At 53.4% G+C, this 15,335-nt stretch overlaps 1 protein-coding gene across 1 annotated transcript; it reads left to right on the top strand.

Annotated features, from left to right (window-relative positions):
• The first annotated feature begins 5,584 nt into the window (after positions 1–5,584).
• On the top strand, positions 5,585–15,306 carry CDK2AP1 (cyclin dependent kinase 2 associated protein 1). Its single transcript, XM_031442569.2, has 4 exons — positions 5,585–5,917; positions 10,515–10,612; positions 12,318–12,444; positions 14,504–15,306. Exons 1-4 carry the CDS (start codon positions 5,863–5,865, stop codon positions 14,569–14,571), a joined length of 348 nt encoding a protein of 115 aa, XP_031298429.2. The 5' UTR covers positions 5,585–5,862; the 3' UTR covers positions 14,572–15,306.
• Positions 15,307–15,335: the final 29 nt, after the last annotated feature.

The raw sequence follows: 15,335 nt of genomic DNA, 5'->3' as shown, positions 1-15,335 counted from the left end.
AGGCCCAGGGAGGTCAAACAAGTTGTCTGAAGCCTAAAGAGAAGTTGCTGTGGCGCCAGGACTGAAGCTTTCCTCCTGATGTTCTTCCACGCCAAGCTCTGTCCCACTGGGCTCCCCCTCTCTCCTTCACCTGCTCTGCTCCCTGGCAAGGGACTCTGTGACATGCCCATTAAACTAATAAGGGACCATTCTAGATCCTTCTAAAACTACTCATTTAAAGGAAACTATTTGAGTGAGCTTCATACAGATGTTTCTAGGGGTGCCACTTGCAACGTTTTCCCCCCTTTTTAGGGGTTTTAACTTTCAGAGGAGAAAGGGAAAAAAATTCAGGTCTTTTTGAAGCCTCCTGTAGTGGGTTGAATGGTGCCCCACACCTCAAAAAAGGTATGTCCACCTGGAATCTATAAATGTGACCTTTTTGGGGAAAAAAAATCTTTGCAGATTGGAGGGTTCAGCCATAAGCCAAGGGACCGTGGGGCCATCAAAAGCTGGAAGAGGCAAAGGGTCCTCCCTTAGAGCCTTCAGAAGGAGGGTAGCCTCACCCACACTTTGATTTCAGACTTCTGACCTCCAGAAACTCTGAGAGAGTAGGTCTCCGTTGTTTTAAGGCACCACTTAGTGGTCATTTGTTATGGCAGCCCCAGGAAGCTAACACATCTGTCATGGAAAGTGAGCTGTGAGCAGGAAGAAGGCTGAGAACCAGACTGCTGCCTGCAAACGGGAACTGACCTCACTTGGTCTCATTTCTAGGAGCACACTGAGGCCATTTATGAAATGTTCTATGTGCCTTGAGCAGATGTTCAAGGATGCAGTTGTTTTTTTCCAGAAGCTCAGACTCATGAAGGAGACTGACCAGCTTAAAGGCAATAGCAGGCATCCACAGAGGGGCAGCTGGCCAGGGGAGGCTTTTCAGAGGTGGGGACAGTTGAACGGGGCTCTGATGGGTGAGCAGGAGTTCGCCAAATGCAGCAAGCGGGGCACGTTGGTGTAATGAAGGCTCTGACGTGGGAATGGTCAAGCGCCAGGGTCATTTAACTCAGTCTGGCTTGAAGAAAAATAACCAGTGTTAGGCAAGGGGTAAGGAGATCGCTCCAGTGGGGTGTGGTAAGAGGGGACAGCTAACTAGGGCTGCCATGCCTGGAACCATAAGCTTGGGGACAACGCGGGATTTGTCTTCCCCTGCTGCCCCTAGAACAGTGCCTGGCACTTAGCAGACGCTCCATAACCATCTGTTGAATAAAAGGAGAAAAAAAAAAAAACAAACCCATGTTCTACTCAGTAGATGAATAAAAAGCACTTGACAAAATCCAACTCTTTCATAATAAAAACACTCAACAAATTAGAAAGAGAAGGGAGTTTCTTCAACTTGATAAAGGGCATCTATGAAAAGCCCACAGCGAACATCACACTTACTGGTGAAAAACTAAAATCTTTGCCGCTAAGATCAGGCACAAGACAAGGATGTCTGCTCTCACCACTTCTGTCCAGCACAGCTCCTTGAGGTTCTAGTCAGGGCAATTTGGCAAGAAAGACAAATGTGGAAAGGAAGAAGTAAAACTCTCTGTTGATAGATGACATGATCTTACACATAGAAGACCCTAAGGAATCTACAAGCAGACACAAAACAACTATTACAACAAATAAGCAAGTTCTGGAAAGGGGCAGGATACAAGACGATTTACAAAAATCAGTTGTATTTCTACACACTAGAAATGAGCCATCCAAAAATTAAGAAAATTGCATTTACAATAGCATCAAAAATAATGAAATACTAAGGAATAAATGTAACCAGAGAAGTACAAGACTTGTACACTGAAAAGTATAAAACATTGTTGAAATTAAAGAAATAAGACCTGGTTGGGAAGGTATCGCTCAGTGGTAGCGTACCTGCTTAGCATGCAGGAGGTCCTGGGTTCAATCCCCAGTGCCTCCAATAAATAAATAAATACATACATAAATACATAAATAAATATATAAATAAACAAACCTAATGACTCCCCCGCCCCCTGAAAAAATAAAATAAATGATGGAAAGACATCCTACATCCTACATTCATGGACTGGAAGACTTAATATTGAAATTAAGATTGCAATACTCCCTCACATGATACACACATTTAATATGAGCCCTATTCCAATTGTATATATATATATTTGCAAAAATGGACAAGCTGATCCTAAAATTCATAGGGAAATGCAAAGGACCCAGAATGGCCACAACAATCTTGAAAAAGAAAAAGTTGCAGTATTCATACTTCCTGAACTCAAAGCTTACTACAAAGCTACAGTAATCAGATCAGTATGGTACTTACATGAGAATAGATACCAAAAATCGATGGAATAGAATTGAGTGTCCAGAAATAAACTCCCATATTCACCATCAACTGATTTTCAGCAAAGGTGTCAAGGCCATGCAATGGGGAAAGACCAGACTTTTCAACAAATGGTGCCAGGACAACTGGACATCCACACGCAAAGAATGAGTTTGGACCCACCTCACATCATACACAAAAATTAACTGCAAATGGATCATCAAAGACATAAATGCAAGAAAAACAAGTATAAAACTGAAGAAAACACAGGTGAACATCTTCATGACCTTGGGCTAGACCAAAAGCACAAGCAAATAAAAACTTAAAAATGGATAAACTGGACTTCATCAAAATTAAAAACTTTTGTATATCAGAGGACACTAAGAAGAAAACGAAAAGGTAGCCTGCAGAATGGGAGAAAATATTTGCAAACTGTGTATCTGAGAAGGGACTAGTATCCAGAATAAAAAACTCTTATAACTTAACATAAAAACACAGGTTAAAAAATGGGTAGAAGGTTGGAATAGATGTTTTTCCAAAGAAGATACACAAATGTCCAGTGAGCACATGAAAAGAAGTTCAACATTATCATCCACGAAGGAAATGCAAATCAAAGCCATGAGATTCCAGTTCACACCTACTAGAATGCCTACAATAAAACAGCCAGATAATAAAAGTGTTGGTGAAGATGTGGAGAAACTGGAATCCTTATACATTGCTGGTGGGAACATAAAACAATACAGTTGCTATGGAAAACAGTGTGGCAGTTCCTCAAAAAGTTTAACACAGTTACTATGTAACCTGGTAATTCCACTCCTGGGTATACACCCCAAAGAATTAAAAACATGTTCACAAAAACTTGTACACAAATGTTCATGGCAGCTCTATTCATAATGGTCAAAAAGTGGAAACAATGCAAATGTCCATCAGCTGATAACTGGATAAACAAAAGCAGTCTATCCATACAATGGAATATTATTTAGCCGTCAAAAGGAACAAAGTCCTGATACATGTTACAACATGGGTGGAACTTGAAAGTATTATTCTATGTGAAAGGAGTCAGACACAAAAGGTCACATACTGTATGATTCCATTCATAGGAAATGTTCAGAATATACCAGTACGTCCATAGAGATGGAAAGTAGATTAGCAGGTGCCTAAAGTTATGGGTAGAGGGGGATGGAGAGTGACTGCTATTGAGTAGAGAGTTTCTTCTCGGAGTGACGGATGTATTTTGGGATTAGATAGTGGTGATGATTGCACAACTCTGTGCATAGACTAAAACCCACTGAATTGTATATTTTAAAAGGGTGAGTTTTACACGTGAACTAAATCTCAATTAGAAACAAACGGAAAAGTATTTTTCAATGATGCATGGGACTTAAAGTGATGGTGGTGGGCATTGTGGTAAAAATAAAATATGGAAAGAGAAAAGCCCACAACATCTGTAGAAGGAACTGAGGCAGGCCACTGAAAACTAGATTCTTGCCCCAAGGTTGAGTCAAACAGCTAATAGGTGATGGAAACAGAATTATTACCCAGGTCTGTCAGCCTTATGAGCCCTCTGCTTGTAGCTTCTAGCTCTGCACTGGTCCAACAGGAAAACAACTAGCTTTTGTGGCTGTTGAAATGTGACTAGTTTGATTTAGAATGAGCTACAAAAGCAAAATACACACTTCAGTGGGGAGAGGGTATATCTCAGCGGTAGAGTACCTGATTAGCATGCACAAGGTCCTGGGTTCAATCCCCAGTAACTCCATTAAAAAGTAAATAAATAGACCAAGTTACCCCCCAATAAAAAAATACACACTGGGTTTTGAAGTCTTAGTATTGTGAAAATAATGTAAAATATCTTAATTGTTGTTTTGTACTTAGTACATATTGAACTCATACTGTTCTGGATACTGTGTTAAATAAAATACATTCTTAAGGGGGAGGGTGTAGCTCAGTAGCAAAGTGCGTGCTTAGCATTCAAGAGGTCCTGGGTTCAATCCCCACTACCTCCATTAAAATAAATAAGTAAACCTAATCACTTCTCCCCCTCACCTCCCCCAAAAAAAGAGAAAAAAAGAAAATTAATTTCACCAGGTTGGTTTTTTTTTTAACGTTATAAAATGTAACTGCTAAAACTTTTAAATTACGTTTGTGGCTTGCAGTGTATTTCCATCGGACAGTGCTCCTCTAGAGTATTGAGCCCTTGGGAGCAGCGTAGGAAAGGGTGACATTAATTTATTCATGAAATAAAATGTCACTAAGCATCCTTGTCTGAAACAGCCTAAAGCTGATTACACGGGGTGCTGGGGAGGGGGTGTCACCTGTACCTTCAATCCTAAAGGGACAGAGGGAAGGCATGGGTAGATCCCTTCCTTCCCCCAAGGGGTTGTTGCCTTGCTCATCAGATCCAGGTATGTCCGAATGTCTGTGCCTAGTCAAAAAATCTGCCAAGCGTGGCGATTAAAAATGGCAGAAAAGGGTGGGCATCTTGTGTATTTTGACAAGATTTACTATTTAAGCAGAACTCGAAGAAATAATACTTTCAAAAGCTAATCATCTAATGCGAAATACATTTGATGATTGCCTTTCAGTCTGAGGGTGAGCTGGGTGGGGGGAGGGGGGTGGTGAGGAGGGTGGAAAACTCCAGGCGAGAGGAAACTTTGTCAAGTTTATTCTTGTATCCTTAGCGCCTGGAACAGTGCCCAGCACATAGTAGGCGCTTCTTAAATATTTAAGTGAATTTAGGTGCAGAATTACGTATGTGTGAGGGTGTATTTTCCAGGGGAGAAGGCCTCTGGCTTTTGTCCGGTCTCAAAGGAGTCTAGGCTCCCAAGGGGTTAAAAACCACTTAATACCGACAAGGAGTGAAATTTATTTGAAATCAATGTCAAGAATTGGTTGTCCTTAATTCTGGGGAGTAGCCAGACCTCTGCGTCTGGAATGATCTACGTGCTTAAAAATACCACTCGCCACCATTTTCTCCAGGTAATTTTCCATCCCTGCCCCCACAGTCAAGGGGGAAAAAAAGTAATTCTGCAATCCTACCTAGCTGTTTTATTAAAAAATATACAAATTAAGCGGTTAAAGAACAAATCTTCGGGCGCCGCCAGCGAAGAAGAAGAAAGGGACCCACGCGGGCCTCGGGCACCGCCGGGACCCCAGCCCCCCAAACTTTGCCAAGTTGCGGACGCCGAGCGCGCCCGGAGGCGCGGGGCGCGGCCGCGGGCGGAGCCGCCCCCTGACGCCGGGCCGCCGCGCGCCGGGCCGCCCCCTCCCGGCCCGGGCCGGCCCCGCTGGCTCCGCTCAAAGTTTGCGGCCGCCCCTGCGCCCGCCCGATGTATGGGTGATATACTGCGGTGGTGTCAGGGTGAGGGACGGCCATATTTGCCGGTGCGGCCCGAGCCGTCAACAACAAAAAGTGCGCGGGAGCTCGGCGGGCGCACGGACGGGCGCACGGACGCCGGGGCCGCCTCGCCGCCGCCCGGCCTCGCCGCCGCCGCCGCCGCCCTCGCGGGCCTGGCCCCGCTGCGCCCCGGCGCGCCCCGCCGCTCGGGGGGATGTCTTACAAACCGAACTTGACCGCGCACATGCCCGCCGCCTCCCTCAACGCCGGTGAGTGAGTGCGCCCCATGGGCCGCGCACGCCGCGCCCCAAGTGCCTCCAAGTTGGGGACCCGCGCGCCCGGCCCCAGCCCCGGTTCCCGGGGGCCCGCGGCGGCCGGGGGCGGCGGGCACCGGGTCCCGGCCCGGGGCAGCGCAGCCGCCGCCGCCGCCATGATTCCGGCGCTCGCGCTGCCAAAGTTCGCGGGTGCGCCCCGCACCACGGCGGGCCTCCGGCTGGGCCGGGCAGGGGCCGGGGCCCGGGGCGCGGGCGGCCGCCGAGGTCCCCCCGGCGCCGGCGGCCGAGGGCTCGCGGGGAGCGCGGCGACCGAGGGCGAGGGAAGCTTTCTCGGCTCCTTTTTCCTCCGGCTTTTGGGCGGCTCGGCGAGGGCCCCTGCCGGCGGGAGTCGGGAGCGGCCGGGCCGCGCGGGGAGCGGGGCGCCGGGAGCGCGGCGCGGGCCGCCCTGGGGGAGCGGAGGGGCAGGCCCGGGCGGGGGCCCTGGGCTGCAGGGGTGCCCGTGAGCAAGGCCAGGCCACGCGCGGGCGGCGCTGCGGGCGGCGAGCGCGCCAGGTGCAGCTGCCCCTGAGGGCGTGGGGCCGCTGGGGGTCATCGGCGGTGCAGGGGAGGTCGTCGGTGGGCTCTCGGCCTGGCGCGCGGGAGCGGGGTGCTCCAAACGGGGCGCGCGGGAGGTCCCCTCTGGCGTGCGCGGAGTGAGAGAAGTTGGAGAAGACCCGGGGCTTCGAAGTGCCTGCAGGCGGAGAGTGGGGGCGGCATCTCAGTCCGGGCCGCGCATCTTGGAGCCCCTAACTCTAGGTTTAGAGGACCCCTTCCTGAAGAAGCTGCAGGGGCCATCCTCTCCCCTCCCTGGGGCTGGAGCTGGGCGGTCCCAGGAAACTCCTGGGAAGTTGTCAGGCAGCTTTAGCCTGCGCCCAGGGTCTTGCCCCAGTGACCGAGGGCGACATGAGGAGGGGAAGGTAAAATTGTGGGGTTCAGAGGTGACCGGCCTTGTCCCCTCACCAAGGCCTTCTCCTTTACACTCTTGGTGGGAAACAAATTTAAGAAAAAGTGAGGCGCGTGGAGGGAGGCGTGGTGGGGGGGCTTGGCGGGGAGGGGATTGGCCATGCTGGTCAGAAATGCCACGCTGGCAGTTGGCCGAAAGTTTTGGGCCTTGTCTTCAAATGTTGACTCCATAACTCCAAAAATCCGAAGAGGGACCCAGAAAGCAGTATTTATGTATATGGATGTACATATATACACACGGATTACATGCATATTTGATTTAGACACAGATCTGGGGATTGGAAAGGGTTAAGATTCAGAGCGTGGATGGGGGGCAGGTGGATAGTTGAGTTGGTCAAATGTGGACTCGAGCAAACAGCCACTGCTTTCTCCTCAAATGTTCTCACCTCCTCTGGGGTCTGCAAACCTCACAGAGACAGGCTTTGTGGCCCCTGGTATTTCTCACTGCCTCCGGCATCTGACTCTGGGGTGGGACAGGTGGAGGGTCTTGCTGCCAGCCTGGACAGGGGAGAGATCTCATGCCTGCCCTGGTACAGTTGAGGCAGGGGCCCTAAACTGGGACCTTTGGGGATTGGGGTCACAGAGTGACAGAGGCACCCACTCAGGATCCCTGAAGCCCTGTTCTGGGCTGGCTAGCACCTGTACGCAGATTTTCTTCTTTCTCCTATGGTGAACTCCAGGAGGGGTGGTGGGGGGCTGCCCCCCTCCCCGTGGACCTCTTTAGAAAGCCAGGATCTCCCCGTGCCATTTGCATCCAAGATGGACTCTCCGCTGCCGCTCCTCCAGCTTCCTTGTCATCATCCCTCACGCCCTCCGGCCCTGCCTCCTGCTCGCGAGTTGCCAAGCCGCGGCCTGGCCGGTGGTGGCAGTGGCGGAGTTAGACAAAGCCCCCGCCTCCCCGCCGGAGAGCCCCCCCAGGCGCCCCAAGTGGCGGGAAGGCCGCCAGCTCCCCGGGCCCAGGCCGCTCTTTGTCTGGCGTGGGGGCGGGGAGCCGCGCCTGGCCCCAGGAGCTGCTGGCCTCTGCCAATCCCTCCCTCAGCTCCGGGCCCTCCCTGGTCCCCGCACACTGCGCGCATTGTCTGCGATGCTCTGAGACTCCGGTGCTCACGCCCAGTCTGGTTTTCTCCCTGGCCTCCGGCAGCCAGACTGCTGGCCCTCCCTGTGCCTGCAGGGAGGAGGGGGCATGAGTGGAACTCGGGGTCCTCCCGCCAACTTTCTCCAGGGCCACAGACACCCCCCTCTCAATACCCAGTAAGAGACTGGCACCGGTACAGAATCAGGGTCACCTGCCACATCACCCAGGCCATGGGAAAGTGAAGCTTCGAGCTGATCATTTGACTCTCACCTGCCTCCAGGCCCCTGACCAAGATCTCATTCCTCCCTCCCTCCCTGAGCCCCTCAAGACCTAACCCCAGCACCATGGAGGAGTAGGATCTAGTCTCTAGACATTCTTTTGGGAGCTATTGCCTCAAACAGGTGGAGAAACTGAGGCCCGGAGAGAGAAGGGCCTTGTCTCAGGTCACACACCAGGTGTGGCACAGCTGGACTGGCTCTTGGTCCCAGCCCTTGCCCATACGAGAGAAGATGGGTCAGCGAGGCAAGAGGAGGAGGGCAGGAGGTGGTACAGGGAATGCCCAGACGGTGTCCTTCTCACCTCCTGCCATGGAGTTGGAATCTTCTAGATGCTGTGAAGTGCTGAGCAGTGCAGCACACCCGCCATCGCCCTCCAGTCTTGCATTTAGCATCCTGGACTTGCAGAGAAGCGTAATAACTTGTAGCGGTCGGGGCTTGAACCCTGGCCGGGGGCTATAAAGGCCGAGCTGCCCAGACCGCACTTACCACCTGCGTCAGAAGAAGGTCAGGAAATTGGGGTTTGACTGATGTGGTGAGGGGTGCACTCACCCTGCCCCATTCCTGCGCTCTGGCCCCCCCACACTCACAGTTGCCTCACCCGGAGGTCACAGACGTGCCTGTAGTTCCGTGGCACAGGTGTCTGAACATCCCCACTTCAGAGACGGGGCAGTGAGGCTTGGAGCAGCTGTGCTTCACAGTTCCCAGCTTAGAGGTGGCAGAATCCATGTTTCCTGACAGGGCCTCCTGTGTTTGAGCATAAACCTGGGCCCCAGGGAGAAATCCAGGGCAGGCCTGAGACCAAGGAAGACATCTTGGGGAGAGATCTGTCCCCAGCTCCCGGACAGAGGGACAGGTGTGGTGGTGTTAGCCTCTTCTGCACTGTGTGGCCTTGGGCAGCGCCCACCCTCTCTGGTCTGTGTCTCTACGGTGAGGGGTTCCAGGGCCCCTTCCAGCTCCATCAGCCTGAGCTCCTGAACTTCCTTCCTCCCCTGCCCCTCCCCTTGCCCGCACCAGATGAGCAGCTGGTTGGCTTGGCCGGCCTGGCACCAGCTGTCCATCCCCGGGGCCAAGTCTGCAGAGCCCACTGTATGCGTGAGAGAGAGACCGTTTGGCTCTGGGGGCGGCAGGCAGAGGGGAAGCTGCTCCCCGGCCCGGCGTGGAGGCAGGCGGGCAGCTGCCGAGGAGGGCTAGGTAAATTCTCCATGGTTACCGCTGTTTGTAATTCTGCAGGACATCCTTTACCCACTAATGGCCACTCGGACGCCATTATGGGTCTGCATGCTTCCAGCTACTGAGCTGGAGCTGGAAAATTCCCTGCTGAGGACCTCCCCATCCCCTATCCAGGAGACTCCATTCTAAGCCCCACGTGGTCCCTCTGCTGAGGGCCAGTGTCTCCCAGTAATGCAGTCCGTTTAAGTGGGGTCTTACTCCTCCCCTTGTGGGGTGCAAGCCATCCAGGCATAGACTCATGCCGTCAAGAGTCTTGTCCCCTCTTAGGGGAGGGGCAGTGGGAGCTCAGAGAGTTGAGGGGCTTGTCTGAGGACACACAGGCTGTGATGTACTCCAGATTCCTGACTTTGTGTCCAGTGCACCAGTCTCTGACCAGGGTTAGGTCTCAGAACCTCCAAACCTCCCCCATCTTTCTCACCGTCTAGCCCAGCACAGGTTTGGACACACAGGCAGTCTTAGCCCAGGTGTGGACCAGTCTTAGTAGCAAGTGGGCTCTTGCGGCAGCCAGGTGGCTCTAGGATGTCGGCCTCTGGGGAGCAGGATGCAGGGAAAGGGGACTGCCAAGGTTTAGGCTGAGAATAGCCAGCAAATTTCATCTTCGGTAACAGTCTTAACTGCATGGATGGGAAGGATTTCTGTGGTTGATTAGCGACGTTTGCTGTGATGGGCGTAAAGAGCAGCGGCCTGTTAGCTACAGTTTATCATCAGTCACCTAGGCCAGGTGCCAGCCATGGCCAAACTACAGGGCAGGAGTAGCATCAGTCATCTAGGCCAGGTGCCAGCCATGGCCAAACTACAGGGCAGGAGTAGCATCAGTCATCTAGGCCAGGTGCCAGCCATGGCCAAACTACAGGGCAGGAGTAGGGTTCTCTTCCCTCGAAGGCAAAAGCCCACTGTTGGTTGCATGAGTCTTGGGTAGGGAGACTGTTTTGGGACTCAGAGTCCTTACATTGGGTACAACTGGCCAAGGCTACTTAACTACCGACTCCCGTTTCTTCTTCCATAGCTGGGAGCGTCCACCCGCCCTCCACCAGTATGGCGACGTCCTCACAGTACCGCCAGCTGCTGAGTGACTACGGGCCACCATCGCTAGGCTACACCCAGGTAAGACAGCGGGGTGGTGTGCGGGGAGGGGAACCCGTGGATGGCCTGGGCGCTGAGGGCACCTGCTCCCTGCCATCCGGGAGTGGACATGATGGAATGGAGCAGTCGTCCGCTTTTCCTCAGCCCGGGCCCCTGGCTGGGTTCGTGTTCAGGACTTGAGGCATCAGAATGGAGGGGTGGCAGGGAGTTTCCTGGGGGACACTGAGTGACAGGAAGGGGTGGGAGAGCCCAAGGAAGGCCAGAGTTTTCTCCCTAAGAGCCACAGTTTCTCTTGGGGCCACCACCTGACATATGTCCCTGGTGGGTCTCCTTGTGCCTGGTCCCTGGGGAAGTGAGGCCTGGCCTTAACTCTGACTCTGAGCTTGGATAGGAGAGGGGACCCCGTTCCCACCCACTCCCCATCAGGTTGTGGCCCCAGCAAAGAGGCTGGGGCCCACATCCTAGTGGAGTCCAGGTGGGTTTCATTGAGAGCTGGTGGGTTTACACCTGGTTCCACCAGTTACAGGACTGTGACCCCCTCCTTGGTAACCTCACCAAGACCGGTTTCCTAACTGGGCTGGTGGGTGCATGGGTGGGATAAGCCGGAGCTCCAGCCACGGCTGCTGCTGCCAGGGAGGTGCTGCCACCAGGGAGGTGCTGCCACGTGGGGGGGACCTGTGAGGCCCCGCCCTCTGTGCCAGGGCCGCCAGTGGTGAGATTCTCTCCTGGGGCTGGAACTGGTGTTCCGAGGTCGCCATGGAGGCCGGCCCTGGGGATACGGTGGTGGCTCATAGCCATGCCCCGCCAGGCCATCCTGCCTCTGGAAGGGAAGTGGGCACGGGCTCAGGCTCCCCTGAGGAAGCGATGGCAGGAGGCTGGGGCCAAGCGCAGCCTGGACAGGCCCCGCAGCACCCCGGCCATGAGGCAGTGGCTGGAGGGGAGGCAGGAGGACCGTGGGGCCCAGAGGAGGCGCCTGGAGGATGCTGAGGAGAGGAGGAAGGACCTGGAGGCCAGGAAGCAGAGGAGGGAGGAGCAGGCGAGGGACTCGATGGGGGAAATGGTGGCTGTGGGAGGAGAAGTGGGGCTTAGGGGGAGGAGAGGGTGAGTCCCCAGCAGGCGGCCTCGGCCCTCAGGCCCGCAGGCACCCAGCCTCACTGATCTGGGTGTTTGCTCAGGCTCTTGGTGGGGGTCTGGAGAGGAGGGGTTTCTGTGGGGTGGGCCCTGCTGGTGGGGGAGGATGGATGAGTTTAAATACACTCTGGGCTCGCTCTGGATGGACTTCGGCAAGTTTTGTGGTCGTGCTAACTCAAGTATGGCCTCCATCTCGTTCACCCACTCTGGGCCCTCAGCTCCCGGGATGCACTTGCCCACCTCTCCGGCTGCTGCTTAGGAAGTTCTCAGTGAACCTTTCCTTGTCAATAAGCCAGTCCTCCTCTTTTTTCATTTGAGATGATGAAAGAGCTTTCTGGAGACTGCGGAGTGTGTAGGGACAGGAGAGCGGGCCCGCTCCCTGGTCTCTGGTTGTCCCCCACAGGGGACGGGCCTGGCCCCGGTGGAGGCAGCAGCTCTGGGAGTCTGAGCCAGGCCTCCCTCTCTCCACCAGCCTGTCCCTGGGCTCAGTGCTCTCCCCGGCCCTGCCCTTGCTGCAACTGGCATGCAGTGGGGTCCTGACCATGGTATTGGGATCAGGTTCAATCCATCTGAACCCTCTTCTTTCTGATTCCAGGGAACTGGGAGCAGCCAGGTGCCCCAGAGCAAATACGCTGAGCTGCTGGCCATCATCGAAGAACTGGGGAAGGAGATCAGACCCACCTACGCGGGCAGCAAGAGCGCGATGGAGAGACTAAAACGGGGTACGTCGTGGGCCCTGGACGCCCCTGCTGGGTGACCCCAGAGCACTGGCTCTTCAGCTGTCTTGAAAGATTTTCTGGGAAAGACAGAGGATGGCTGATGGAAGAGTCCCCTGTGGCACAGGGGCTCCCGTTTTGTTACAGAATTACCATTGGATGGGGAGACATCAGGCAGGGAGAGAGCAGGTCTGTGGGATGTAGACTCCTTAGGGTCTGGTGAGGGGTGCTTGGCAGCCGGGGCCTGGAAGAAGGGAAGCCGTAGGGGTGAGCCTGCCTCGCCCTACATGCTCCTGGGAGGGTCCACCTGCCTTAGAAGGGAGTCTTTGTACCCAGATCCTGCAGCTCTGCCTTAGGCCGGCTCCGTGCCTGTTGGCTGACGCTGGGCCCAGGGAGCCCAGGGCGGCCCAGGACAGCAGGCTCCCTCCTCTGGGCGAGGCCAGTGACGTGGGCCCTGTTGCCCTCTGCTCTCCTCTTTGGAAGGGGGTGTGTGGTCCATCCTAGTCTGGGGAGGGAGAGGAAGAACGCTTTGAAGTTCTTTCATGACTGAAGAGGGGAGAGAGGGCGGGAGGATGGTACCACGGGAGAAGAGTGACTCACATGAAGATGCGACTGACCAGCCGACTTCAGAAGGAAGGGAAATAGGTTGGTTGCTCCCTCGTGAAGTGAAAGGGGAGTGGAGGGGAGAAAAGGGTTTCTACTTCAGAAGGCGGCAGTTCAGCGCACGGTGGCCTATGTGCAAATTTAATCTCAGGAGGGATTTGGGTCGTCCCCCCCAAAGGTTAGAGAAGCAACTTGGAAGGAAAGTGAGAAGGGAATGTTCTGTGGTTATAAGTCTGGGGCGCACTGGGGTGCACAGGGGCGCCGCTGTCCAGGCCACGGCTCCACGGCGGTGGGCGAGGCTGGCTGAGGGCAGACTCCTACCCAAAGCAGTGGGCTTTACTGGGTTCATGAAACCTTTGTGAAGAGACTGACTGGTTGCCAAGCTGGATTGGGCGATGACAGGCAGGGGGATGGGGAGGGGGACTGGCAGGCAGAGGCTGGGATGGAAGAGGGCTTGTGGGGAGGGAAGGACCTTGACCCTAGTCCAGTCCCGGGGTCAGGTGGGCACGGCTCTGCCCGCAGTCCTGGTAACTAGAGAGCTGGTTCCCCAAATGGAAACGCCTGGGAAAACGCCGGACCCCAGGGTCTGACAGGCGCGCTGCGGTCACCCAACAAAGCCTGCAGTTCAGGTCAACACACGTGTGTGCCTGGTGGCTGCTCCAGGGCACATCCGGGATGAGCAACTGGTCCCGCAGTCACCCTGACCAGGAGCCGGAGCAAGCTCGCCAAGTTTCTGTCACAGCAAGTAACACGGGTCATAGGGCGCGAGGGAGTCAGGCGCCAAGCGTGAGCCAAGAATGTTTTTTGTGGTTTTTAATGGTGAAAAAAGTAAAACTCTGGGACATCTGAAAATTACGTGATGTTCAAACTTCAGTGTCCGTAAGTAAAGACTTGATGGAAAGTGGCCACCCCCGCGGCTTACGTAATGCCTGTGGCTTCATGGCTCGACGGCGAGTGGAGGAGCTGTGACAGTAGCGCAAGTGCGGGGAGAGCAGGTCGGCGAGGCGGGGACACCTGAGTGACGTGAGGTGTCATTCCCAATGTCCTGAGGGGTCCACTCTTAGAAGGAGTGGATTCTTGGTGTCTAAGTTCAGTAAACGCAAAAAAAAAAAAAAAAAACAAAAAACAACAAAAAAAACCCAAAACAAAAACCCCCAATGAACAATAAATAACTCTAAACCATAGAGATAAAATTTGGCGGAGGATAACAGTGCAGACACCCCTGCAGGGACGGTCACCTTTAGCACAGGATGAAATTTTAGGGAAACACAAAGGAGTCTTGGCTTTAAGGGGTAGGATAGGATTCGTAGTGCCTCTTCCAGCCGCTCCAATCCTTGGGTGGTCGGACTGCAGATCCGAGTTCCATTCCAGTTTGAGGGCTTCTCGGCTGGTTGCAGAAGGACCCTCCTCCTCTTCTGGAATGGGTGCTGTTGGCTGACGCCGGCCTCTGCTTCTCTTCCAGGCATTATCCACGCTAGAGGACTGGTGAGGGAGTGCTTGGCTGAAACGGAACGGAATGCCAGGTCCTAGCTGCCTTGGGAGCCTGGAAGGCTTTCCATCTTCCGAGAGAAGTTACAGTTCATCTCCCCTGTTCAGATGAAACTTTGTTTTCAAAATGGTAACAGTTTGGTTTCTCTGTGCCCCTCCCACGGCTCACTACGTCTGAAGCTACAGTCTGTAAGATTAAGGAACGGTTTTGCAGTTGATTAGGGTTTACATTTTAAATAGTTAGGATCTACCCAGGTTTGTTTTTCTTTAAAGCATTGATTCAAAAGATGCACGTAAAAGTTACCTGTCTTACAGCAGACTAGTTTGCCTCCAAGGTACCGGTGTCTTGCTCTCCTGTTTTGAATACATTTATGTTATTCAGATTGTTCTTTGTACCTTTTCATAAGCTGATACAACTTGAAGGGTTTCTTGTTGTAGTGCGGACTGACAGCACACTTAACCTAGTAGCCGGTCCCCCCTCCCTCCCTTTGCCATACAGTGTAGGTTCTGCTTAATGTAACTTCTTTTTTGCTTAAGCATTTGCATGACTATTAGTGCTTTGAAGTCCACTTTGAAAATGCACAAGTTATAAATACAGAAGAAAGAGCAGCCTCCCAAACCAAACCTAACAAGGATCCCTGGAAGCTTCCCTAAGACTATGTAGATTTCAGTTCCGCCTTTCCTGTAAGTTGATCCAAACATCTGGAACAAAATGAAACTGTTTGCATCTTTGTATGTATTTATTACTTGATGTAATAAAGCTTATTTTCATTAACAGCTTGTATTAAGATGTGGGTTCCTTGAAT

The sequence above is a fragment of the Camelus dromedarius genome, chromosome 31 (genome assembly GCF_036321535.1).
Source record: "Camelus dromedarius isolate mCamDro1 chromosome 31, mCamDro1.pat, whole genome shotgun sequence".
NCBI lineage: Eukaryota > Metazoa > Chordata > Mammalia > Artiodactyla > Camelidae > Camelus > Camelus dromedarius.
This window is presented reverse-complemented; position numbering and strand designations above follow the sequence as displayed.

Excerpts from the sequence above, each read along its gene's own strand:
- CDK2AP1 (XM_031442569.2), top strand. The coding sequence starts at position 5,863 with ATGTCTTACAAACCGAACTTGACCGCGCACATGCCCGCCGCCTCCCTC. Across the intron at positions 5,918-10,514 it reads CGCCGCCTCCCTCAACGCCG|CTGGGAGCGTCCACCCGCCC; the intron begins GTGAGTGAGTGC and ends CTTCTTCCATAG. Across the intron at positions 10,613-12,317 it reads CATCGCTAGGCTACACCCAG|GGAACTGGGAGCAGCCAGGT; the intron begins GTAAGACAGCGG and ends TTCTGATTCCAG.